Raw genomic sequence first — 26,880 nt, forward strand, 5'->3', positions numbered from 1 at the left:
TTCTTCTATGAACTATGCAGCTGCTGAAACTCATAGCAGATGGATCATTATTGATTATCTTATAACTTTATGTAACAGAAGGCTGAGGACAAACAAAATGAATTGAAATAAAAGGATAGATTGTCGCCGTTATGCACAGCACAGTACACTCATTCACGTTGTACTTTGTAGCTCTCCAAAGCTTGCAGGGACACCTGCATACCCACAGGCCACGTCATCTTCGCAGCTGCCAGAAAAGTATGGTTTACCATCATTGTCCACTAACCGCAAGGGCTGAACTCTGACTGTGATTTTGGTCCATGTAATTGCTGTTGTGAGCAGGAGCACATGAGAGCTGCCACTCTAAGATTTGCTGATCTGTGCACCGTCAACATTTCAAACACCTGAAGTGACCTCATTGTGAATCTGGCTAGAGGCAAATGAATGACACTTCCTGTCAACCATGTAAAACTGCAACCGTCGTTTCTGGCTGTTTCATGTGGTCACCACCTTCAGGTGCTTTTAGTCTGATGTGTCATTCAGAATGCCACGATAAGCAATGCAAACATCTGAAAGCATGACTTTGCATTGAGCTGACCCTTTTGGCAAAGTGTGTTTCTCGGTTTCATGTAAAAAGTCAAACTGAGAGCTTAAAATTTTTCAATTACTTTTTCTTTAAAAGAACCGAAAACTTCAACACTGTATGCAGACTTTGGATCACACTTGGCACTGAAGCGTTGCCATGACAACGGGCAGAACTGGCTGCGCTTACTACGGAGAACAACTTGGACAACAAAGCAATGATCAAATGAAAAGGAAATGTCTGATGCATCGATCGTAAAGTCAAAATCATTTTGACATCTGTTGAACCGCACCTGTTCGGTCACCAGCCAAGAAGTGGCCTACTCTGTCTATGCTTTTGATTCTACCAACTACTGCTGGGTGAGCTTCAGGACATTTCGTAAAAGAGGGGCAACTCACATTAGAATTCATTGTCTTCTTTCTCCTTATCACACACCCATTTAGTTTTCTAGAGAAAAATGGAACGTGGTCAACACTGGTCTTTCACATACTGTGCCTGCTAGCCAACATAGTCTTAGCTCAGATTGTAGTAGATTCTACTCCTCACTTCAGGAGTTGCGGTGAATAACTTTTTTCCTCATCAACAGAGCACAAAAGCAGCCATAAAGTGACATGTTGGGAAGAGTTCACACCCTCTTCTCTGGTGGCCAGGCTGGGGTTGCATAGTGACTGGAACTGCAGGGGGAGTATGAACAGAGGAGGAGTGGGCTCATAAAGGGCTGAGTGAAATGGATATCCAGTTCTTCTGGACCGCTCTGCCCCGAGAACAAAGCGTCTGTCTGTCAGAGGAGTGTTGACTGCAGAGAGAGCTCGCTGTTGTTGCTGCTGCCTGGAGACGGTCCTGACTCTGCTGCGGGCTCTTCAGTCATGGTGTCTCTTCACCGAATGATGTGAGGAACCCACTGCAGTGTTTTTGGAAAACTTGATTTACTTAGTCACAACACGTCTGGCTGTCATTCTCATTTTCACATAGATCAATTTCAACTTTTAGAACAATGAGCAAAATTGAAACACACATTTGGTTTAATCACTTTATTATGAAAGCTGTACATTCACTTTACAATGGCTTCAGGGTTAAGTGCTGGAGAACTAAAAATACTTCAGCCCTATTGTTTGGAATTCAAATCATGTGGCTCTTATTTACAAAATATTATCAATAAATACAAGTATACATGTAGAGATCATACAGGTTCTTCAACATTTAACTGCCACTACCACAATTCAAAGTTTATATTTCAATCACTTACATAGGTGTTTTAATGTAAAACATTGTTAATAAAGGTAATAAGTGCACTTTTCTAAATGTATAAATGTTTAACTATTTGTAATTTTGGTAAAAAACTAAACAGATATCTATTATTTATCAGCTATCTTGGGCCGACTAAACCTTCTCGTGCTTTAAATCTGTGTGAATTTGTCTTAACTTCTGGTTGACTCTTTCAATGAAACAGGATCAGATAAAAAACACTCATGAATGTTTAATCCACGCTGCATATTTGTGTCTACAAACTGAATATGAGAGTATGCAGTGATAGATTTCCCAGTCTTTGGTGCACTCAGAGACAGTTACCAAATATTTGATTTTGAAGAAAGTCTACGAGTGTTTACTTGTGTTGAAATCAAAATGTGTTTTCATCACATTTAGTTCAACTTTCAGAATCAGACGGTTCGGTTGGATTCGGGTGAAAAATGTATGAAGTGCCAACATGCACGTGGACACATAACTGGCATACCGTTCAATTCATATCAGACATGTAGAAATAAATAAAAATAAACAAGTGACAATTCTTGTACACTTGAGTGGGTAGAGCTTTGTGGGTATACTTAAATATGCTGTTTGCATATATGGACTGGACGGTTTATAGAGAACAGCTTTAGCTCATGTTGTAATGTGAACGTAGCCTCAGGAAGCAAGACCTTCTAAAATACAACAGGACAGCAGTTCAGTTTCCCTCGAGCTACGGACATGCCTTGTGTTTGCAGTGACAGGGCAGTAGTGATGATAGCAGGTCATCATTCCAGCTTAAGCAACATTGTAGTGATTGAAACCTCAGCTGGGACCATGTTCTAAGACACAGTGACGCACCCCAATGAAGAAGAAACTGTCTTTCAGACGTCTGTGTCCAATGGGGGAGGAAAGTCCAGACATGGTGACAGCGAGTCCTGACTGTGAGTGGAGCTAATCCCCGTGTCTGAGTCCGTGTCGGTAATATCTAGAGGCGACAGACAGTGTTTGAGTTTCACTGTCTGGGAGATGCTACACGCCGTGTCAGCTTTCTGGGGGGTGGAGCTGGACGTCTCCTCCGTCCTGTCAGAGACTTGCAGTGAGCTCAGATGAGCGGCCAACTGCCAGCACTCCTGGTCTTTTGTGGACAGTGTGGCCTCATAGTGCTTCAGTTGTTTATCAATGTCCGCTGCTTGGCTGTGCAGTGACACGCCGTCCATCAGGCTGCGTTTCAGTTCTGTCTGGATCCGGTCCAGCTCAGCTACGTAGAACAACTCATCCACGGCCGAGGGGATCCAGGAGGCAGCCGCTGCTCCTTCCAGTTCCATGTCGTGTTGGCGCCTCAGCTCTGTGTCAATATCCCGACTCAACTGGTCGATCAGTTCCTGGTGCCTCTTGACCTGCAAGTCGAGCTGATCCACACCATCGCTGGTGTACAAAAACTCTTCCATCTGCTCCAGGTTGTGCACTTCCAGGCCACATGCTTCAGACTGATGGATCTCAGCTGCAGCTCCTCCTTGTGCTTGTGCTTCGATATGTTCAATCTCAGAATCCAGCTCTCTCATCCGCTGAATTTGCTCCCGAATTGCATGGTCCTGGTTGAGTATTAGCTGGACCATTCGATCAATCTCTTCAGCTCCAGGAGAAACCTTGCTTTCATTGTGGATTTTCTCTAACTTCCTGAAAGCTTTCTTCACCAAGCGCTTCTGCTTCTCTACAGGTAGAGACTGAGGGTTCTTGACGCGGCTATGTTCTAGTCTCTTTGGCTTGACACTCCTTATCTTCGCAGCCTTCATCGCTGGCTGAGGAACAAAATGACTGGTTTCTAACAGGATGAACTGGATGTAAGGTCGCTGGTCTCCCCACGCATACCAAAGCCTCAGTATCCTAGTGAGGGGCGGCAAAGCTCTCTCAAAACCCTTCCACCTCTCCACCAGACAGAAGTCCTTGGCTTCTCCAAACAGGGTCTGTTTGCTTTCTGGCAGCGACCGGTGATCATCCAGCAGTGCTTGAATCATATCAGTACAAGTTGTGTGCTTTGTTACTCCACAGACCACCTTCTCTTCATTGTGCACTGTTACTTGGATTTCCTTTCCAGCGGTCGGTTCAGCATCTTTAGGCCTAGAAAGACAGAAAAGCAACATTTATGACTGTTTTCAAACTGTCTTTTTAATGAATTTCCTTTAAGAATTTTGATAGGTTTAACTGGCAAACTAGTCACCGCGCTGTATCTCATGTTTCTCAGAAAAAACATTGCACATAACACTCTATAACGCTTGTTCACCAAATCGATGCACAACCTATTTTAATTTTTTTTTTTTTTTTTTATCACACAACTTCAGAGGAAGTTGCTTAGGTGGCTGCTACTTGGGTACAACTCTTGCTACCATGTGGTCTTGGATGAAAACATACTGTTAAAGACTGCAGGCAAGAGCAAGAGCCCTCGTCCGTGTCTGAAGCTGGATTTGAAAAAGCATCTGTATGGGTGCAGTATGAGTCAGAACGGTGGCAGTACTGGTACTCGGACATCTCATTTGCTTTCTTCTTTTATGGATATAATCTTATTTCTCTTTTGCACTTTGACCCGATCAAATTACCTGCATCACTCACTCTCCTACAGGTCATCAAAGATGATCACTTCAGATCTGAAATATTCAACCCCGAAAAATCATTACCATTTTGTGTCATCAGAACTGCTCGAAAGCTGACCTCTGATGGGTCTCTATTTCTTACCAGCTTAATGGGCCACCGGTAATATCCAGGAGCTAATATCCACTCATTAAATGATAGGCACCGGCAGCGCAGACATCCACAACATGGACGGGTAATCCAATAAGACGATAATATCACCAGACATTTCAATTGGATTTGAAGATATCGTAGAATGTATTTCATTATTTATTTGAAACACAATATGATATCAACACAGCAAAGCACCAGTGTTTCTTATGAAGTTCAGGCCAAGTTTTGGGCTCTGAAGTTGTACCTAAATTCACCTGAAAGCCAAAGTGAAACACGAGAATGCTGTAATTACACGCAACTCAATCTGTGAAGAAACAAGAAAGCGTGTACTTGTTCTGTAATTTTAAGATCAATCTCCACAACTGACAGATTTATACTCTGGCAGCTTGAATTTCAAAGCACTCACTAATAAATTGCCATAATATTTAGGTAATAAATCATTCATTGTGATCCTTACTGAAAAATAACAATCTTAAATACTGTATATCAGTGGGCAGACACAATAAAGGATAGGAATATCACTTTCATCAAAGCTCAATAGAATGGGTGGAAATGGTAGGGAAATGTCCTTTCTTTTAGGGAAACTGCTTAACTGCCAGCTCCACCAAATGGTAAAGCAAGATCTCTGTACTCATGTTAAGGAGGTCAGATGCTGGCTACTGTTAGAGTCATCACTGTGTTTCAGTGGATGTGGTCAGTATGAAAAACAAACAAACAAACCCTCATAATGTAACACATTTCCTTGGCTACCTCATATTGTAGCAATAAAAGCCATTCTATTCTAGACTTTAAAGTAGATCATTTGGAAACCCTTTTTTCAGTGGCCCCAATGCTCTTCTGTAAGACACTGACATGTAAAAGCCAAGACTAATATAACCGAAGTAGAGCTGCTATAATGATGGGGTTCCCACAATGCTGTTAAAGTTAATGCATAGCTTCTCTGGCTAATAAAAATGAACCTGTGTGTGTGTGTACCTTTGTATTGCTATAAACGTGCGGATCATTCCTTTGAAGCAACCCTCCTCCCGAAGACCCTTTGCTTTTGTGGGGACCTTTTGCCAGACCCGACAAGTTTAAACCTCAATTTGACTTCAAAACTGCGAGGTCATGAAAAGTGAGTTTAAGTTTGGCTCAGACTCTTGGTTAAGGTTAGCCATTTGTTCTGGATGCTTAGGTTTACGGAGGTAGGCTGGGAAAAGCATTACGTAAAAGAGTGGACCCCACAAAGCATGAAAGCATGACGTGTATGCTGACGGTTAAAAACAAACAGAACAATTTCTCGTAAACTATTTCACTTTCACATTTCACAACGGAACTGCCCACACAGAGCAGCTCATTTTCTAAACCGATACTGGTGTTTTGATTCCTATGTGCGTTGGAGAAACATATGCACGCACACCCACACACGTATTGTGCAACAAGGCTGTGAACAAAACCTGTGGAATGTGATCGCGCAACAATGCAGAGGGCTGGTTAATGGTTATAGGGACCCTGGGAGACGAGCAGGGAAAAGCAAACACCTCTGTTATTTAGGGACTGAACAAATCCAGAATATCTGTCGACCAGGTCCTCAGGAAATATTTTTGTCGCACTGAGCAAACGCTTGGTCGATAAACAGCTTTGGAGTCATCATTTGAGGTGTCCTATTGTGATCTCTTCTCAAGACGTCATGGGAAAATGTAGTAGTAAATGTTATCAGCTGAACTGAGAGTCACATGATGCTTGGATGAGAGTTGGATCTGTTAATGTGAGTTGCAGATAAATTTCGTGCCTCAACACCTAATATTTACACTATATAAGTTTGTGTGGTGACTTGAAACACATCAGCAACTTTCAACTTTTTAAAAGTGCTGTACAACCACTATATTTTTGTTGTGTTCAATTATGATGAATGACACTCATCCTTCATTCAAATCTCTTACACATCGCCATTATAATTGCCAAATCAAATGTTAAAAAACTGTATGGGATTGCATACATACAATAAATACACAGTAATGCACAGATTCAGGGTAAAAAAATGAGAGGCTTCCAGTGGTCTGACCTCTCTGAGTGTCTTCACTGTTTCATTTGAAACTCGTGGTGATCTACAGCAATAACTGAACACAAAAAAGATGTATTCATGCCTCCACCAGACAATGAGCAGTTAATGGGAGGAGAAAAGTACCAATGCAAGGGAGAAAAAAAATGAGAAAGCAAGTGATCTTGGACTGGAAAGACTAATGAGCGGAGATTCATGAGAGGAAAAGACACAGGGAGCAAGGTCCGTGATAAAACAGGTACAATGCAACTGTACAACAACTATATGGAAAAGACAGCTGGGCACGTTCTTCAGGCTTTAGAAGAAACAACAGTAACTATTGGAGGAGAACACCATGAGTTTGCTGTGACTCTTCATGAGTGACACAACAAAACAGTGTAAATTACCAAAATCTATATGAACAGTCCAATGAGAGGATGTGTCCCTCACTCGTGAGACAGCATTTAACAAGTAATGGTTACGGTATCCATGGTGATGTCGCGGCTGAGTCAGAAACATTGGTGGTCTGAAAAGAACATTTTGCTAGTCAACGTGGCTAATTGAAAGACACAAAATATAATGGGTCCTTTCTTGACCCTTGTGAGACCCCTGGAGCCGCTTTAATGGCGTACAGTTTCTTGGTAATGTAGCTGGTCACGGTTGGCGTAAGAACAAAATGTAATAACATAAAACAAACATAAAACACAAACAGCCCCCAATGTTTTGGTGCAAAACAATAATAAGTGCATTTGGCCGACTTCAAAAACTTTCTTGTTCAGTGTAATGTAAAATATGTATTTATTTTTTGATGATCTAGCGACGGTATTACTAAAGAAAGACACTAAATTAACAATTGGAGTCGACACACATTTTAGATATTTCCTACACACTTGTTTAAACTTGTCTCACCATGCAGGTGAATAAACACGTTCTAAAGACAATTGCATATTGTAGGGGCACGGGATTTGTGCCGTCAGCTGTGCAGGAAGAGGGTCCCGCCAGCCATGGAAACACCTGTATTTGTCCCGGTCTACAATCATCAACATTCACACAATATCCTGCCACCACAGTGGGAGGAAGGGAGACATTATTTTCCATTTCTGCCTCAGTAAACTGTGGTATTGTGCAGTTTTCACAGCTCTGGAGCATGTAATGTATGACTTTCAATCATCCTATTTCAGTTTTGTTATTGAATGTAGTTTTATTTGGTGAATTGAAGTAATTATGTTGGCTAATGGACACATTATGAAATCAGAAAATTGTTACAGCGTATTAAGATGATGATTTTAAAACAACTTTTGAACTTGTGTATTATATATTTTGACAAGAATTCATGTTTCCATGAATAAAAAAAAACTATAGATAAATTAATAAAAGTACCTATAACGGTACTGGGTTTAACCAACAAACACAGAATTTCGGATTATTTAGAAAAAAAATGGGTTGTTATTTTTGGGACCTCAGTGCACCAGTAAAAGTAGAAAAGCTGTCCTGGCATTATTTGAGCTAAATACCTTTTCAACACCCAGGTGGCAGCTTCCTTATGAGCTGCTCAGATACCTGTATTTGCCTGGCGGCCTATGTTACCAACATGAGAAAAGGCCCTCGCAACTACCTCCCCAACAACGGAATGCCTGCAGTGATGATCTGATGAACACTATTTCATTAATAATATTTTTGTATATTTGTATGTTGTTAAACTCGAGCCCCACAAATGCAGTTCAGCAGCTTGCGAGTAGGTATGGCCATGGGTGTGGCCCCAACAGCCTCTTTGTCCTATGTGATTTGGGATGAAAACAAGTGAATTCCTGTGGATGAGCTTGAAAACATACACTCAAATCTGTACTCAAGGTGCATTTAAGTTTTTCTTTTTGCAATTTTGGTGGGTGTAGTTTCCATTTTCACTTGAGGATCATGATAGTGGTCATCATGCCGCAACCTTTATTCCCTCCGGCTTTGTGCAATGCAGGCTGGCCAGGCGACAGGCAGCCTAACTTAATGAGATTTGCATCTACCTTTAGGGCTTTAAAGTACTTTTACTGTATATTGCAGTGAAACGCAATGTATCACAGTAATACTTATGCCATCGGAATACTGAAAATATTATTAAATTTTAGGGATTTTTGGTGCCGATCACCGATACTGATCAGCCAGATCACCAGCGATCACCGATACCGATCACATGGATTGACAATGAATTGGAAATCAACATGATGAGACCTTCTGTGTACATGATGTGAAAACATGAACCATTAAATCATTTTAATTCAGACACGTTTCATATACCTCTTCAAGGTGGCAAAAAATAGAAAAACCTTGCAGAATGCAGCAGCTATTCTGTCAAAAGGGCAACTGAAAAACATTTATCTCGATGTGAGATGTTGCAGTTTGGTGAGTCTCTTGACACTCTGCTATGTCCGTGAAATATTTACATACTAGCAGCTTGCAGCGGAACTCTGAGACAGAGAGCACTACATTTATGAAAGTTTCCACTCCGGACTTTTTCAGGCGAACGCTGCACCCGACTCCAAAATGACACCTGAGAAAAGTTTTTAATCGTTATTTTTTGCGCAATGCGCTAAGGGTTCCCAATGTCATGCTCGGACCAGCAGTTGTTGCTGAACGTCAGCTGCGCTAGCAGCCTGCTGCAGAGGAACAAGCGGTCTCACTTTCATGAGCCCGGAAAACTCTGTGCTCTGTCAAGTGCTGGTGCTTTAAATGCCGTGTTTAATTTGAAGGCGCTTCCTTGCACTGCATTTTCCTGTGCATGTGCTGCAGGATGCAAACTTTACATGACAGACTGAAAGAACCTCCATAGCAGAGTAGGGAGGAGCAGACGCATCACAATCAGTGGGGCTTTATCAGAGCGCCGGCTGTCGCACGTGATCAGTAGTTGTGATGACAGGTAGTGATCGGCATCCTCCGATCACAATCGATGGCTGATCGATCGGCGCATCCCTATTAAATTTGATTTTGACCCCACGATTAGATGACATTCATGCAGAAGGACAAAAAATTAGGAGACCAGAATATGTTGACCAACACAATGCTCAAAACTGGCACCACAAGCCAAGTGATGCACATTTGCGGGGAACACTTATTGTGTGCCATGTGGGAGTTGAAGCCCACTTTGTTACTCATATTGGTCTTTAAGCGGTTTACATTGAGACTCCATAAGAAACTCAATTTTTAATGCAAACATATATGTTTCTCAAAGTTTATTATCTATGTGATGGTAATTAAATGTTAAAGACCAGACCAGAATGACAAATGATGAGCCACAAGACCAAACACTACCAGTATGTGGCCCAGACTCAGTAAGAATTTCCCTTTCGTCACCCCACAGTAGAGTCTGACACCCCGGGTATTGAGACAGTAGCTCTGACACAAAGACTAGAAACAGAGTTACAGTAGAATTGGACGCATTAAAGATGTGCAGGGTTTTGTTTGGAGTGACTAAGAAGGACGAGAGAGAATTAAAAATGGAACCACCAGCGAAAACAGAAGAGAAAGACAAGTGTTGATGTGCTAAAGGAGCACATGATGAGGGTCAGTGTGACCAGGTATGAGCCTGGTCAAGATGTGTTAATGCAAAGAAGAGTGTGTTGCTGCAGCAACACCTGACCAGACGCACTGAAAGACAAGAATTCTATTTTAGCATCCAACAGATAATTCAGATAGAGTCACTGACTGAGTCACTCACACTGAGTGTCATGTGATGAGTAAGCATGTCGCCCAACACACAGAGTGCGGACAAAAGTTCCCCAGAATCAGATTTGCATGAAAAAACAGGAGCTTAGCAGCAGCATGTGTACTTATATACACTTGCAATTGTACAATTGTACGATACGAAATAGTAAGGCAGATTGTACAATTGTGCAACAGAACGTCTGAAGTCACCACAACAGAATATATACTCTAAATTAAACATAATACGCTGTAATGAAAGGGTTTCACTTTTAACATCAGTAAAGCTGCGGACATTTTCTTGCTACTGGAGGCAAACGGAAGCGACTTCCTTCCAGGAAAAGACATAAACACTCCACCGCCATTTGAAAGATCGCATCGCCGACATTGCAATCATGAGGGTTTTGCGTTCAGCCGACGTTTTATATTCATAGTTTGGGATTAGGCGGCGGTTCCAGACAGAACAGATGAGGGTGCCCTTATAGGTCACATCTCCGTGTGACTGATGATGAACTATGAGTTGATCTTAAAGCGTCAGTAAAATGACAGATGATATTAAACCCCAGTGGAATTATTCAAATCCAGAACGGCAAGTAACCTGAGCACTTGACCCTTTCTTGAACTAACTCAAAAAGCACAGCGAGCACAGGGGCACAGAGACATCAGGCACAACAAGTGTAAACAGAATTATGCGCACATTTAAACAGAGCTTCTTTGCTCAACAATGAGATTAGCTCATCTCTGGTAACCTCGCCGAGCAATGCCGATAATGACCGCCCTGCCGAGGTTAATAATTGCCAATGAGTCATAAATTTGAATCTTTGCTCACATGGTGAAAACATGCTGGAGGCTTGAGCAAGGTATAACATTGATGCCAGTTTTTTTTTGTAAATACATTGGGAAATCTTGTATTTGACAAGTATGAATTCACAGGTTTTACATATTTTGTATTTAGTTATCTTGCATTATATACTAATATGGCTGCATCGTGATACTATGAGTATCATGGAACATGTCCAGCGATTACGTATTCCCATCTCTATTGTTTGGTTCTGCTCTGTAGTGAGACTATAGCTTGTGTCAGTAGAAATACAAAGTGAAATTTAACAGATTTTCCATGTGCATCTTAAAATATTGAACATTGAATTGTCCTTCACTGCTTAATAAAGCTTCATGCACTGCAATAGTTTCTACACATTAATCAACTTCTGATTTTCAATTTATGTCTGCCTAAACAGATTCATCGAGCTGAATGATCTGTCTGTTGGTGAATACCAATTGGTGAAACTATCGTGATCAAAGTCACTCACAGTACATATTGTTTAGTGCTCCAGTAGCTAGGATAAGTTACAAAAGCAAGATGGATATGGAAACAAAATAAATACAAACAACATAAAAATCATCATTTTCAACACACCTGACAGTCAGCAAACTATCTGTCACTATTGACAGTCATAGTTTTTAGAGGGCATGTCACTTGGTACAGTGGAGAGTGGGGTTGCTCTTTCCATCAAATGTTTTCTTTTATATTAAGCCCAAATTACAAACACATCTTCTTGAAAGCATCAATCAATTTATATAATTTGGTATTTAATTATTTCATGTATTCACAATTCGTGAACTTATATAATGTGTGTAAGTATGAAATGCGTCCAGCTTAGTGATTTTTGTTTGCTGTTACTCTGCGTCCATCTTTGTTCTTTGGTGTGTGTCTCTGATGTTTTTGTTGGAATTGACGCCTCAGTGTCTTTGCAGTGTCTCAACTGTGACATGTTCAAGTTCCCTCCAAAGTTCCAAATAAAAGGATCTAATCATCAATTCTATTCTATTCTATATGACATACTAACAGATAGATGTATAAAACTCCTGTAAATGTATTTTATTTGTTTATTTTAGTACACTTGCCATTTTCTGTTTAAAATTGCAAACAGAATTAAAAAGCTGAGTATTTATTTTTCTTAACAGACATTGCATGGAAAGAAATGTTTGTCACATGTTGGGACCCAGTTCTTCTCTTCATGTCTGAACCAGTCACTTTTTATCTTAAATGTCTACTACTGTACATGATTTATTGTTGTTTGCACACATTTACCGCGCCATGATAAGCTCCAGGCACGTGTCAAGACCTGCCCTGTTCAGCACAGTCATTACAACCTCCTTTGCGACTAATAGACTTATTAACTGGTAATATCTAATGGTGTCACACATATTTGCTCCAGCTTACTGTATAAACTGTCCTGTGGTGCAGCGTCTTGTAACAGGAAAATGCTGAGCGATTTCTTAACTGCGTCGGTTACATTTCCAGTACAAAAAAAAAAAAAAAAAAGCCTCACCATCCAGTCTCTGACTGCTCAAGGCCCGGGACTTGAATCGATAGAACGCCAAGCAGCTGATTAAAATAACCAACCAGTGAAACAACTGAAACAACCTAATACTTCTCTCATGACAAATTTGCCTTCACCCGATCACATATAACACTGTGTCGACTGATATCACAATCATCATCATCGTGAAATGTTTCATCCTCCATCAGGGACAAAACACAATTACGTCTAATTCCAGCGAGGTCCTCATGTTCCTGTTTGTTTTCGAGAAGGTCCAGTGAGGCCTCCTCTCGCTTATCAGGACGGAGATGAGCGCCGGACAGGAAACAACATCATTTCGGAATCTTAGGGAGGACACCCACTCTGATAAGGATCGGACACACCCCTTCCCCTCGCGTCCTCGCTGTGAGAAACCACCCACCGCCAGACGCAGGCATAAATCACCACACTTCTCTCTCCTCTTAGAGCCAACTCACCACAACAGTTGCTTATTTTTATGGTTCGTATGTCAATAGTCACATAGTAATAGCTCCTGTGCACAGCCTCGACCCCCTTACAGTGACCTGGGCGGCATTTACTGGCAAACTGGCGTTCCAGTTCACAACAACTCCTTGCTGCTCAAATCAGCAGTTTCTAGTTAAATAGCAGAAAAGCCAATGAAAAACAGCCTCGTCCTCAAAAAGGGAGGAGAGGCAGTCGACGGAATCACTCCTCCACACACCTAAGCGTAATTACAGGTGCCAGGGTGGTGATTATGACACCACATCAAACAGGAGCACGTCACCTTGAAACAGAGTCAGGGGTTTTGGTGGGACGCTTATTCTGCCGTTGGAGTCATGTCAATCTGACTCCAGAGAAAAAAAAACAAAAGCTCAATACTTGGTGACGCTACAGATCAACGCTGGAATATGAGTCAGGCGGAGGCAAAACCATCGTAGGTCCTGTAATCTAATTTATAATCTCTTCCATTGGGAATTAGATTATCTGCCGACTTGTGCCATCGATTCTTATCCACGTTAAAATCATGCATCAGCTCATGATTCAATGTACAAAATGATCGTGATTTAAGATGTTTTATTTTATTCTTTTTTAGTGTGAGTTCTTCCGTAGAGACTCAAAACTATCATAGTTTGTGGCAAACTACTCTACACTTGTCATAACAGTTCTGGTTCATCCTCACTTATGGGGACCATTTCTTGTATCTTTGTGGGGACCATTTGGCTGGACCCCACAAATCCAAGCCTCAATTTGAGGATGAAAACATCAAGACAACTATGTCATTATAATTTGGTTTAAGCGTAGTGAAGTGTATCCATTTAGTTGGTTAGCCATCTGTTTTGGATGGTTAGGACTAGGGTGAGAGGCTGGAAAGCATTATGTCAATGAGTGGTTCCCACAAAGATAGAAATCTTATCTTCAAGTGCAACTCATTTACTGATTTGAAGGTGTTTTAAAAGATCATGGTCCCATATTGAACAGTACAAAAAGGATCAAGAATCAGGCGAGGCCATCACAAGTTACCAGAGCACTTGAAATAGCCAAGACTTGGCGGAGAAAAAAAAAATCAACTGTACTGGCTTGCCACGCAATAGTGCAAAAGACACTGACCTGGAAGAAATCCCATCGGACGAGGCCATCGCGTGTTCCACAGGGGAGTCTGCGATAATGAAACTCATTCTAAAGTTTATCACAGAGAATACCACAATGAAAAAAAAAATTGAATCAAAGAAGTTTGAAGTTGAAAGACAAGAACATGAAATGCCCAAGATGAAAGACTCACAAAAGAAACAAAGGGACAAAGGACAATGACAAAATAAAGGCATGAAAAAATATTGGAAAAAAAAAATTCAAGGTTCAGTGTTGAAAGCAATGACATGTAGAACCAATGCGATGGAAGTTGAACAACTGTATGAAGCATTGGCTCAGGCTTTGGAGAGAGTCAGCCACTTGGAGGCCAAGAAGAAGGAGATTTGATGGGCAGAAGAACATGGCAGCATTCATGTGACTTCTAGGAAGGCTTGAGTCTGAAAATTTCTAGGTCATATTCAGTGAAGGTAGCCTCGAAAACAAAGAAAAAAATATATATGGTGGTTTTAAGACTGGCCAGAAGACCACAACAAAGACACTACATGCACACCATTATGACTGAGAGTCCATGTTCCATTACTGTGCATGTAACCAAGACATCTAGTTCAACAGAAAACGTCTACCTTCATAATTCTATATCCCCATTTTCTTCCAATTCCCATCCACACACAGCCAGAAACACCACAATCACAAATACTGGTTAAAAATGAATTACCACACCAGCCAGAGTTGGAATTTAGGCTCGGACTAATAACTATAATCCATAACTATTCTGATTCAGGAGCAAAATGCCAGAAGAAAACAATCCAAACCCGATGAAGAAATAGGCCAGTCGTGATTGTGTACACTGTAACACAATTGTCTGGGCCCAAGCCCGAACACTCAGATGGAGAAATCAACAAAGGAAAAAGTCAGAAAAGCAGCAACAATTGCAACAACAATTGGAAGCCAAAATGAACTCCAAATCTGGTCCAATTGTGGAAGCAAAATAATATGTCGGACACTTTTGTCTGAAATGTTCCCTCGGACATTAAAATCCTGTCTGCCCAAAGAACGGAAATGTGTTGACCCATTCAGCTGCCAGGAAGAAACCAGATCTTAACCCACATACCCTGAAGACAGACGTACAGCCGTTACAGAAGCTCATAAATCAGACATTTCTACTCTCCAGAGGCCAAAAAAAACTACGTCAAAAAGACCTCATGAAGATGCCTCATGAATTACAAGCACTTGTTGTTGACAGGACTATGAGGAAATCAAAACGTTTCTCAATTCTGGCATGTCACATGCATAAAGAGAAACACCATGGCTGTAATTACACACATACCTTCACATGCTTTTCAAACTATACATAACATGAATACTGCACGTTGAAAGGTATGAATACAATTATAAATTCGACAGGAATTCAATCCACGCAATAGTGGAAATTTCCAAGCACAAAGTTGTTATCTTCTCAGACAACGCAACACTGTAGCAGATTCTAAACTTGGACCAACACTTGCTAACACTGTTATAATGAATAAATATAACAGTAATCTTTTTTTTTTTTGCATTTGATACAAACTAGTCAGTGTCATTGTTTTGCCTGAACTGTTTGATTTAATTATTACCTTACTAATATATAATTCCAACCCCAGGCTTAGACACCAAGCACTGATCTTTAAAAAAAAAAAAAAAAAAAAAAAAAAAGAACTTGGATGTGTCATAGCCCAGCAGTGCCTTCCTTCATTCAATCGCCATTTTCACGGCTGAGCACGCATCAGGTATTGAGGGGAAGGGACTTCCAAAGGACCAATTCACTGGCTGCCATTAACTCGACCACTCAAGCTAATTTAGCTTTTACACATCTGATCTGGAATAATGGTGAATGAGCTCAAAAATATATTGTGGTCGGACCTGGGTACAACTACCTGGGTACGCCATTTACACCAATGAATGCAATGCCTAGTCGTACAGGAATTCAGCACCAAAAACAAAGCAATAATAATAATAATAATAATAATAATAATACAGGTCAACACTTTGACACTTCTGATGCGTAAAGTGTCAACTTTAATATTCGGACATTCCTGAACTGGAACACTTGATGGTGGAGTTTCCAGGTGAATAGGTTAAACAACAAACTCTTCATTAATAATTCAGTCGCTATTTAAACCAGCAAGTTTATCTGTGGCGGAAAAAAGTGTGACTGATCAGGTTTCAGACCAATTCCATCACAGCGTTCCACTGCTCCACTGGCCTTCCAAAATCACCTCAGACGTTTTTACGCGTTTAGTGTTGATGTTTGAGGAACGTGTCTCTCGGAATGAGCTGGGTTGTTTCAAAGCAAAGGTGTGAACAAGTTCTCTCCGCAGTTCATTGACAATGAAGCGAGTGGTGAGCTTCTCCACCTGCTTCGACGCCAACACGGCAGCTTCTGCCCTCAGTAAAGTTGGAGAGACATCCTCACAAGAACTGACTTGGATTACCTGTTCTTTAGTCGAGCTTTCAGGAAGTTCTTCCCAAACGGAGCCATGACTCTGGAGCGCGTAAAGAACACAGCAACAATCCGGACTTCAGTGACCCCGCATGGCTCGACACGACGGTGAAGACTTTAGAAAAAGTTGCGTCCCGTGTGGAACTCTGTCCGCTCCCCTTGAGGGGCAGGAGGAGGAACGGGGAGGTGTCGCGCGGCCGTGGAATTCGCGGTGAAACTCTGCCCCCATCCACTTGCGGCAGCGACCTCACGTGCCACGAGGTGTTGAACACTCGTAATAAAGAGAGAAATCTGTAACAATTGCGTTGCACTTTGTATTCTATTGTATTCTAGTATTCTATACTAACAAGAAAAACTAAATAAATGACTCAAGGCGTCATTAAAAAAAACAGGTGAGTCATGTAGAATATTATATGAAAAAGCTATATGAACAAAGCTGATACCAAGTGAATGTATTTATTTATTTTAAATGATTATCAAAGTTTTGGAAATTCGCATTCTCTATGAACTTTTTCTGTTTGGTGTATAAATGTATGTTTTCTTACTTTGAGTCCAGCACAACCCGAATGTGTTGTTTCACGGCCCCATCCACTGAATCTTCACCCGTTTGACTCCAGAAACCTTATTTTGTTATTTGAGTAATACATTTGAATAATTATTTTTGAATTCCACTGAGCTGCTTTCTTAAAATAGCACGTTGTGAAGTGAATGTTGTAGTTAGTAATACTGATGTTACCATCGTGTGTCTCTAACAATTGAGAAGGTCACTATCATTATTGTTGACTAAAGAACTGTACATTACAATCTGATCTGATTGTTATTCCTAATATTTTTTTCGTTCATTGGGGATTATTTCGACGCCGCTGTAAGAGTCGCTACTCAATATTCACCATAATTACATTAGATTAAATTAGATTCGACGGCCTTTATTAGCCCCACATTGGGGAGATTCAACAAACAGACCCGTTTTAACCCATTCCAGTGTGTTCAAGTGACAATACACAACTTTGGCTCCTTGACATTTTGAAATATAATGAGGGAATATGATGAAACAGGAGAGTTTCTGCAGTTTTTCAGGTCTGGTGGTGCATGTCTGCAGAGGAGCCACAGCCAACAAGTGAAGCGCTTCACCCGCTTGTAAAGAAAATTAAGATCCTTCTGAAACTCAGTCAAACACTGTCCTTATCAGTTTCTGCTGAAAAACCTGTGGCACATTGAGAAGGCACAAAAACTACAAAGCTGCAGCTTGTCAACAAAGCCAGAGGGCTTCTGTTGGCTATGTCATTATGCGGGTGGTACATGGATGAATTTGTGTTTTTTTAGTTTCATTTATTTGTTTATTACTGTTATTCGTGTATTCTTGTAATACTTACATCATGGGCAAAGCATACTAAAAATGTGAGTCTGTTTAGTTTTAGAAGCGTTCAGCCTTGATATGCCTATTTATTGCACCATTTCTTTTCAGATAAAGTTCACTGTTACACACAAGTCCAGTTATTCTCAGTTCTCATTCAATTACTCTCTTGGAACTGTAATGATGAAGGCGTCTCAGTAACTATAGCAATGGGGGAACAAAACGCTGCTTTTATAGTCGACAATTCATGCAGAAATAAGAGTCTAATGAAAATAAAAGAAAATAGCTGTATTTGGGCATCAGATTCTGCATGTCTCAAATAGAAATGCACTCAGAGAGTGAAGACCAGCACCAGCACAACAATGACCACCAGTCCACACATGTCCATTCACCACCTTCATCGACTCCTCCAAAGATTTCCTCAACACAAGATCCAGAGCACTACCAACATTTAATCAGTGTCACTGTGGCACAACAACATGGTGTCATCATTTTTCCACGACAACACCTCAGATGCAGACAGGTTAAGTTATACCACCCGCCATGATGATGCTAAGTGTGCAACCGCTAAAGCTTTCTTGGCACATTCATCCTGGATAATCTCCTTCATCTGAGGTGTTGCTGCATTTTCACATGAATTCGTCGCATGGCAATGACGGTTCTCTAACAGGGTCTGCTTTGTTGGACATGCATGTGACCTTCTGTAATAATTCCACCGGTCACGCAATCGCCTCCAGGTCAAGTTTCTCGAATTTGTTTTGAGCCTCCCAACCCACTTAAGCTGGGCATACACTGGGCAATGTTTTTAGGTATTCAGCATTCTGTATGAGTGAATCACAGTTCGTCGATCACAATTCCTGTTCTCACACTTGACACATATGAATTGATGCTCAGATGCGATCGGACTGGTTTTGGAATTGCAGCCTACTAGAAGAACAACAAACTGGAAGACATGGAAACAAGGCGGCAGGAGGGCAGTTTCGACATTTATATTAAAGATTATCTCTACAAACACCAGGCGCCTGATGTAAAAAGACGCGTGTAGATATCCACATTCGTTTCACTCTTCACGAATGCAAAGTTTTGTATGTGTTGTTCTGCATCCTGTACACATCCTTTCAATACAACAGGGCTCAGGTCATTCTTTGTGTCTTTTCAAATCTTGTAAATTGTGTAAAATGTCTTTGCGTATTGTGATTGTACGTGGTGTTTCATTTTCTCAGGGTTGACAACCTTACATTGATCAGGCAGGTTGTAGACATGAGACAGGCATATTCACTTTTCAGACCTGCTGTGCTGTGCTAGTGATGGGCTGATGAAACTTCATAGGGCAGTGTCCTCAGAGTCCACTAGATGGCATCCTCTTCTTCTCTCACTAACTTTGAACAACTAGCTGAATGAAACCCGAACTGAAAATGAGGACACTGCTTCACAAAGCTTCATCAGCTCAACATTCGAATCAAACTGGCAACAGATTTGAGGATGCGATGTGGGGGCCATCTGACCATTTCATGCCTGTGATCGGCTGCCTGCTCCACTGCAGCATCCTCATTTCAAGTGCAGAATGTGATGAATATGACGCTGTTTCCCCAAAAATCACAATGTGGAATAGTCCGAACTGTTGCTTGACTTTGAGTGACACTTACAAATGCATGGTGAATTATTCTGGAAGCAATAACTATGGTATCCAGTTTTTCCTGTGGTTGAGTGACCTTCCCCACTAAGACAAGATGGATGAGAAGCATGGTGTTAGAGTGCACAATAGTTAAGCCTTGACTTAAACTCACCATTCCTCTGCTGTGCCTTGCTTTGTCTGTTATCCCTCCATGTGCAGCTTGAAGCCAACAGGCAGATCCTAAACTAGTTTATTCACGCGTCTTCAAGGTAAGATGACAAGCCCTTTCACAGACGCACACCACCGATGGAATCAAAGACTCACCCATTATGACTTCAGTCAACTGCCAGTAAACCTTTATGCATTTGGAGCTCATTTCAAATAAAAAGCCATTTTATTGGATTCACGCCCAATTTTAATGAATATATTGAATGGTAAAACACGATTTTGACTTGTGACGTCCGGATTGGAGAAGTGACTCCTGTCTTCATTCAGCCGTGACGCGATGACTAAATGTGATTTTGTGCATACCCCTCCCCCTCACTTGGATCGTCAGACTGGGTGTGATCACCAAATATCATTGATGCAATAAAAAAACAAAAATGATGCCACTGTGACGTCTGCTGAAAGAGTCAAAGGAGGGACATGGTAGATGGAGACTGCATGGATAATGGGTGGCAAAGGTGGGTGTGGAGATCAGCAGGGACGGGGGGAGTGATCGTGGTGGAGGAGGGGGGCGGGGGGGTTCCTCTGACATCACATCTGCACTTAAAATGCTGAGGGACTGGAGCTGCCTTCACTTCACAACCAACATTTTACCAGCAGAGAAGACGATTTGGAAAAGTGGAAGAGAAGAAGAAAAGACTGCAGCCAGCATCCCTCTTTGTTCCTACAGAGCCACTTTAGCAGTCTGACCTCTGACCCTATGGACTAGACTCCTCATCAGCGGAATTCTTCAGCCTTGGATTTTTGTCTTGATTTAGTCTGTGAATATTTGCACCATCCTCAAGATGCAGGCGCAACTGACATGTATTCTGCTGCTGTGCTTCACATGCGGAGGACTCTGCTCTGGTTTGTATGACTTGCACTCCAAGATTGATTCGCATCCCTCTGGCTGAACGCAACAGGTGCATCGTTTTTACCATGAAATGTAGCGCAGCGACTGCAGAAATAATGGAAAGAGTTTGAGAAGAGGGACCAGTGATCATGACACACTTATATTAGAATCCCAAAAAGGTTCAGTGCTGCTGTTGGCAACACAAAATCTAAACAATAATAAAACAACGAAAATAAGAGAACTGGAGAGAATAACCCAATATGCCGTGAGCTAAATGAGTAAAACCAAAACCAATACATTCTTATTTTATAATGATAATTCTAACGTTACCCGAGTAATCCAAATTTACCGACTGTTAATTCCATGAGAAATGCTGAATACAATATATATATATATATATATATATATATATATATATATATATATATATATATATATATATATATATATATATATATATATATATATATATAATGAGCTACTTATATGTATATTATTATCTAATTTTAAATACAGTAATACAGAGTATACAATTAACACGATCTGATTGTGCTGTGTGGTTTCCAATTCCAAGAGCAAAAGTCATGTAAAGGCACGCTATGTCAGAATTTTTATTTAGCTGAGCTCGCTTGTTTCATTTGGCTTAAAATTCTCCTTTTTCAATATTTATTATTATTATTATTTAAAACAAATATTTACCGAAATTTAAAATTGTAATTATTACAAATGTTACAACTGTTTTTTTCATTGACATTTGTGCAAATACAATAAATAAATAAACCCATTAAAATTGCATATTAATGAGCATAATATGTAATTGTTTTGGGGTTTTTTTGTATGAAAATAGTACTTTGACTTAATTTCTATTTATAATAAAGGAAACAAAATCTATTAGTGTTGGTTAGGGTTAGGATTAGTGTTTGTCTTAGTGTTACTAACATGAGCGTAGGTGCGCTTCAAGGGTTTCCAATGATCATTCAAGTTAAACACTCAGACAGGCGATTCATTCTCTGGACACTGAGTATTTATCCACCAACATCCCTCATAATGGTTACTCTGTCACGTAGTACTCTCACTGGGAATAATTACACCGTCAGTATCCTTGTCCAGAACCTTCTGAGACACCGGGAGGGATGACCGTTGATGGCTGAAGAGCCTCTTGTTATTTTTAACAAGTGTTAGCTGGGAAACTCTTTCTTCGCAAATAACAGCAATCACGAACATTATTGTTTGCTGTCAGCTGTAGGTTTAACTCACTCACATAAATGATCCACTTAAAATTCCTTCATCCCAGTACGCCATTCAAACGTGTGTTTCTGCTGGATTTCACAGACCTGGACCAAGAGCAGCGAGCGCTGGAAGAGGAGCTTCTCAGCAGCCTCTTCAGCTCAAAGGTACAGCAAGCCGTTCCTTACACCCTCAATCTCTGCTATGCTGCACAACTTTTTGGCCTATAATAAGGATGCCAAGTGTGGACTTATTCATATGTAATGTAATTACAATAAAAAAGAAAAGCTGTAAGAGAGAAAAAATAATCAGCAACCTAAATGTACCATTAAATGTATTTTCTTTAAACTTTAGATCAATGATAAACGTCTGTCACAAATATATATGTGTGTACATTAGGTACATTTTATGTTGATATCAACATTGATAGTTCTAAATATAAGCTTTATTTACTGTCATATACATCCATAGAGTATCACACGACTGAGACTTGAATTATATTTTTTCAATTAAGCATTTATGGAAAACACTGGAGTAGTAATTGTGAAGCAATTTGTATGAAAAGTGACCTATCAGAAATAACAATAATAGTAATAATTAAAAAATGATATTAAGGAATATGGTTTGATCATTTTATATTTGTGGCAGGCTCACATTTTGTCGACATTGACCGAAGAGCAACGAAATCCATTGATGTCATACTTTTATTTCAGATTTTTATACATTACAATGAAGAATTGACAGAATCAGTAATGTCATCCTTACATGTGTAGTACTTTCTTCAGTTCTATTAATAAAAACAACCATTGAACACAGCAAAAAGAATGACTTGGAGCCACGGAGTGAGTTCAGGGGATGATCGAACTAACTTGGTGGCGAATATGAGGTCTGTCTGAGAGATGGCTTCACCCCTGGTGCAGGAGTCTAACAAGATTTGGTGGCAGTGTGGAGACGGTACCTCTCCCTGGATGATATATAACCTGGAGGCTGACAAACCAGCATCCTGATTCATAGCTGATGAGGCTAGAAGGTCGCTGGCGGCTGAATACACTCATAATCACAGGGCAGGTGACTGATGCTGCCACTCGCTCTCTTCCATCGGAACAATAAAGATGATGAACACTTGAGGTGAACACAACCCAAAAATCTTTTGAGTGGCCTGATCACCATTTGTCGATCGGCTAGTCATCATGCCATTGTTCCACTCTCTGTTCGACAATGCAGCTTTTTTAAACACTATGAAGGAGTTACAGAATAAAATGCTAAAGGGTGAAATGAAGTTTGGAGAGCTGTCACAGGACCACATTACCTGTGAAAAATGAACGGGACTAGGAAGAAAAAAAATGAAAATGCCTGTTGTCTTGGCCCCATATCTCCTGAATGGATAATGATAATAATAATGATAACAACAACAACAACAACAACAACAACAACAACAACAACAACAACAACAACAACAATAATAATAATAACAACAACAACAATAATAATAATAATAACAACAACAACAATAATAATAATAATAAAACAGAAAGTAAAGAGATCATGATGGTGCTTCATCATCACACAATTTAAAATAGTGGCACTGAGCAGAGTACCTTAAGAAATACACCTTATTGCTGTGATATGTAATTTGAAGCGACACACAATGATATCCGTGATGATATAAGTGTCACCTTTCTGGCTTGTGGGCATACTATAATAATCCAATCGCCCATTATTAGGAATCATGCTGTTCCCCAGCACAGGACTGGCTGTGTAGTGGCTCGCTGCATGGCGCCTGTTGTGCCTCACTTGTGGGCTGAATGAGAGGGATGCTGATCTTTGGCATCACTGAGCTACTGTTTTAGCTGCAGATCATTTTCTGCCATTGAAGACACCCAAAAACTGAATTGGTTGGACGCATCATCAAACCACTTATCTGAGTGTACGTCGGGACATATCCCTGACTGAGGGCAGAGGCCGTGTTGCTGTGGCGACCCATCAGCTTCAGACCCTCGGCTGCTCACGAATGAGCCAAACTTTGTCCCGGGGCTTGATAGACCTCGACAATATCTTGAAGACAGCAATTTCCCATCGTCTGCTGGATTCCTCCATCAACATAAGTGACAGTTTCTTTGTTTTCCGCCACACGTTTTGATGGTGCGCCTGCTCAGCATGTGCCCTGAAGAAAACACGACTGTTTCATAACACGGTACCTGCAGGCAGACACCGCTCATATATACATGAATGTAATCCAATATGTCTGTCTGCATTACACCTCAGCAGCACAGTGTAATAATGATGGATGCAATATCATAACCTTCCATCACTAAACACCTTATTACATTTGAACAGTCAAACTGAAGTATAGACACAAATATTTAAGTAAAAGAGGAATGAACCCCCATATCAATACCAACATGTCATTAAATAACTTTTTTTTTTTTCAGATGTTGTTTTTCTGTGGATTATCTTCAGTCATCAGCTTTATGGCAGAGCTGCTCCAATGACTCGATCTGTTTCCAATCATTCTTGCAGTTGAAACAGCCCAAGCAGAACACCCCCTACTGGCGTGTGTCGCTGGCCAACCTGTGCAGGCTGGTGCAGCAGGGGTCGTGGAGGAGCGACGAACTGGGCGAGGGAGAGGAGGAGGAAGGAGGGGAGATGAGAGAGGAGAGTCTGCCTGTGCTGGAGGAGCTCTACAGCCTCAAACACATCTGCCAAGCAGTACAGAGCCGTGGAGAGAGGGTAAGACAAGCTCACGGCCATTTTTATTGACTACGAATGTTGGTAAAAATATTGGAAACACCTTCAATCTGAAAAAGCTTTTAGGTGTTTCCATTATTTTGTCCAACCCCTGTATGTGGCCAATACGGACATAAGGTATACGATCATGTTATTGTTACGTTCATTGAACAAATATGGGACTTTGCAATTGGACATCTCTCAGTGATGTCACTGGCTGGGACAGAAGCAATTCCAGCTGACGCTAGTGCTACCACACCTGTCCCTGTGTGGTGAAGTAGCAAAAAAGAGCTGTAACTTTGTCTCAATGGATCAGCAGGAGGGTTAGAGGTCTAATTTATCAGTGGAGTCATTGTCACTGGGCTTGTCCCGGTGTCAAAAAGCATTTTCTTCTGATAGCAAAACAGCTCTGCACACTTCCAAAAGTGTCCTATGAGTCCAGTTTCATGAGGACACCATGCAGGTATTGCTCACTAAATTACTGCGGCCACAAACCATGATATATTCTGACCAGATTTTTATCAGCGGAGATTATTTCCCGGAATTTTGGGAGGTGAAATAAAGGGGAAAATAATTCATAAAAACACCTCTCCCGGCTGACTCTCACTCTGCTCTTCCCTGCGTCTCACAGCTACTCCACGACTCTATAGAATATTTCGAGGAGAACAGAGACACTCCACTGAAACGAAAATCACCGTACATCCTCAAGAGGCAGGTGCCTCACACCAGCAAGTCCCGGAGGCCTTACATCCTGAAGCGGAGTTCCATTTACTGACGTCCTGAAACCACCGAGATGTGATTGTGTTCATCTAGTCGCTGCAATGGTTCTTTTTTTCTATTGTTTTCACCGTGTTGTTTTTATCCATTCAGACCCTTCAACTGTGCGTCCAGCTACTAGGCCTGTCTGTACTCCTGAAAATAAAACTCTGAGCATCACAACGCAAAAAACGTGTGTTTCTGGGAAGGATATTTATTAATGCTATTTATTCACCACACACTGCTTTGGCTGTATCTTGTTTGATAAAAAGATTAAAGGAGGTGTGAAACCAGCATCACTTGGTGTGTTGATGTTTTTCGTACACCGGCACATTCAGGTTAGTCATTCACACATTTAGGTTCCTGTTCTCTGAGCCACATTATCTCACTAAGACTTCTTATACATATATTTTATTTCTTTACTGCAGTTTCTGGTGGCAGCAATCAATGCAGGCAGCAGCAGAAACAGCACAGATATAACGATATATAACTTGTATAGTCCCTATTGTCTCCATGATTTCACTGAATTAAAGGGAACGTAAACTCATGGATTCTTCACTACATGCTGTAAAAGGCAAATGACTGGCCCTTCAAATCGAACAGATGAGGTAATGTTTTATATCGTTACATCAAAATTGAATCATCACACCATATTCAGAGGATATTTTCAAATAATTTCTAATCATTTATGATAATATCCCCATGGTGCGAGCGCGCGAGGGATTAATGCTTGTAGCGTGAACCGTTTGTCATTTGAGAAAAAGGTGAGATCGCTGGTTCATTCAATGGCGTTCAACCATTTGTGAGCCGAGAGCGCCATCTATTATTCCATGCGTTACACACTCATAATAAAGGTCTTTAACTGCGAATGGTCTGAACACCTGATCCGTCGAGGTGCACTTGAACGTCCTTGAAAACTTCACTTGAAGGACAAGGACGAGTTTTGAACGCACATTTCCATAAAGAAAACGCTGAGCTTTGCAGTCGATCTCAGGGAACACATTGGCACAATGAGAATGGAACTCATGTGTCACCGGAAATATTTTCCCGCATAAGCGTGGACTAGATGTCAGGTGTCAGTCTTGGATCTGCCACACTTTAAATCCTTACTGTAATATACGGCCATAGTCCAAGACCGTCAGCAGGTCAGTGCCAGCATCAGCCAGCAGGCGGCAGTGTTGTTCAACTAATTCGTTGAAAATCTGGTGTACGACGACGACTTCCTTTGGTAGTAAACGAAAGACAATACACTTTTTGAGACATTAACCTTGACTTATCCATAGACGCAGGCTAAATACAAAGACATAAAGACATTTAATTCCGAAACAATGGTGGAGCCACACTGGAACAATACATGAATATGAATTATGAAATTATACATATGGGTTCTGTTGAATTATAACGCAAAATACGTGTTAAGTTATTTCTAAGGGAATCAAATTCAGTTCAGTGCCGCATTAAGTGAGTACTGGTAGATGTCACAAGACTTAAGCTCCTGTCGGGGTGTCTGTTAGAACGC

At 40.9% G+C, this 26,880-nt stretch overlaps 2 protein-coding genes across 4 annotated transcripts; one reads left to right on the forward strand and one right to left on the reverse strand.

The window, feature by feature from the left end:
- Positions 1 to 1,561: 1,561 nt before the first annotated feature.
- rassf9 (Ras association domain family member 9) lies at positions 1,562 to 16,819 on the reverse strand. Of its 3 annotated transcripts, XM_053886336.1 has the most exons (3): positions 14,466 to 15,528; positions 14,168 to 14,236; positions 1,562 to 3,907 (listed from the first exon to the last, which is right to left on the reverse strand). In XM_053886336.1, the coding sequence occupies exons 1-3, from the start codon at positions 14,558 to 14,560 to the stop codon at positions 2,671 to 2,673; spliced, it is 1,401 nt and encodes a 466-aa protein (XP_053742311.1). In that variant the 5' UTR covers positions 14,561 to 15,528; the 3' UTR covers positions 1,562 to 2,670. The 3 variants fall into 3 exon arrangements, with proteins under 3 accessions (XP_053742311.1, XP_053742310.1, XP_053742312.1); XM_053886335.1 differs by lacking the exon at positions 14,466 to 15,528 and having other exon boundaries at positions 14,168 to 14,395; XM_053886337.1 differs by lacking the exons at positions 14,168 to 14,236; positions 14,466 to 15,528 and adding an exon at positions 16,618 to 16,819 and having other exon boundaries at positions 1,563 to 3,907.
- A 3,592-nt stretch (positions 16,820 to 20,411) lies between these two features.
- On the forward strand, positions 20,412 to 25,649 carry nts (neurotensin). Its single transcript, XM_053886024.1, has 4 exons — positions 20,412 to 20,665; positions 21,984 to 22,045; positions 24,399 to 24,608; positions 25,237 to 25,649. Exons 1-4 carry the CDS (start codon positions 20,605 to 20,607, stop codon positions 25,378 to 25,380), a joined length of 477 nt encoding a protein of 158 aa, XP_053741999.1. The 5' UTR covers positions 20,412 to 20,604; the 3' UTR covers positions 25,381 to 25,649.
- Positions 25,650 to 26,880: the final 1,231 nt, after the last annotated feature.

This window comes from Synchiropus splendidus, chromosome 14 (assembly GCF_027744825.2).
Source record: "Synchiropus splendidus isolate RoL2022-P1 chromosome 14, RoL_Sspl_1.0, whole genome shotgun sequence".
In the NCBI taxonomy this organism is placed as follows: domain Eukaryota; kingdom Metazoa; phylum Chordata; class Actinopteri; order Syngnathiformes; family Callionymidae; genus Synchiropus; species Synchiropus splendidus.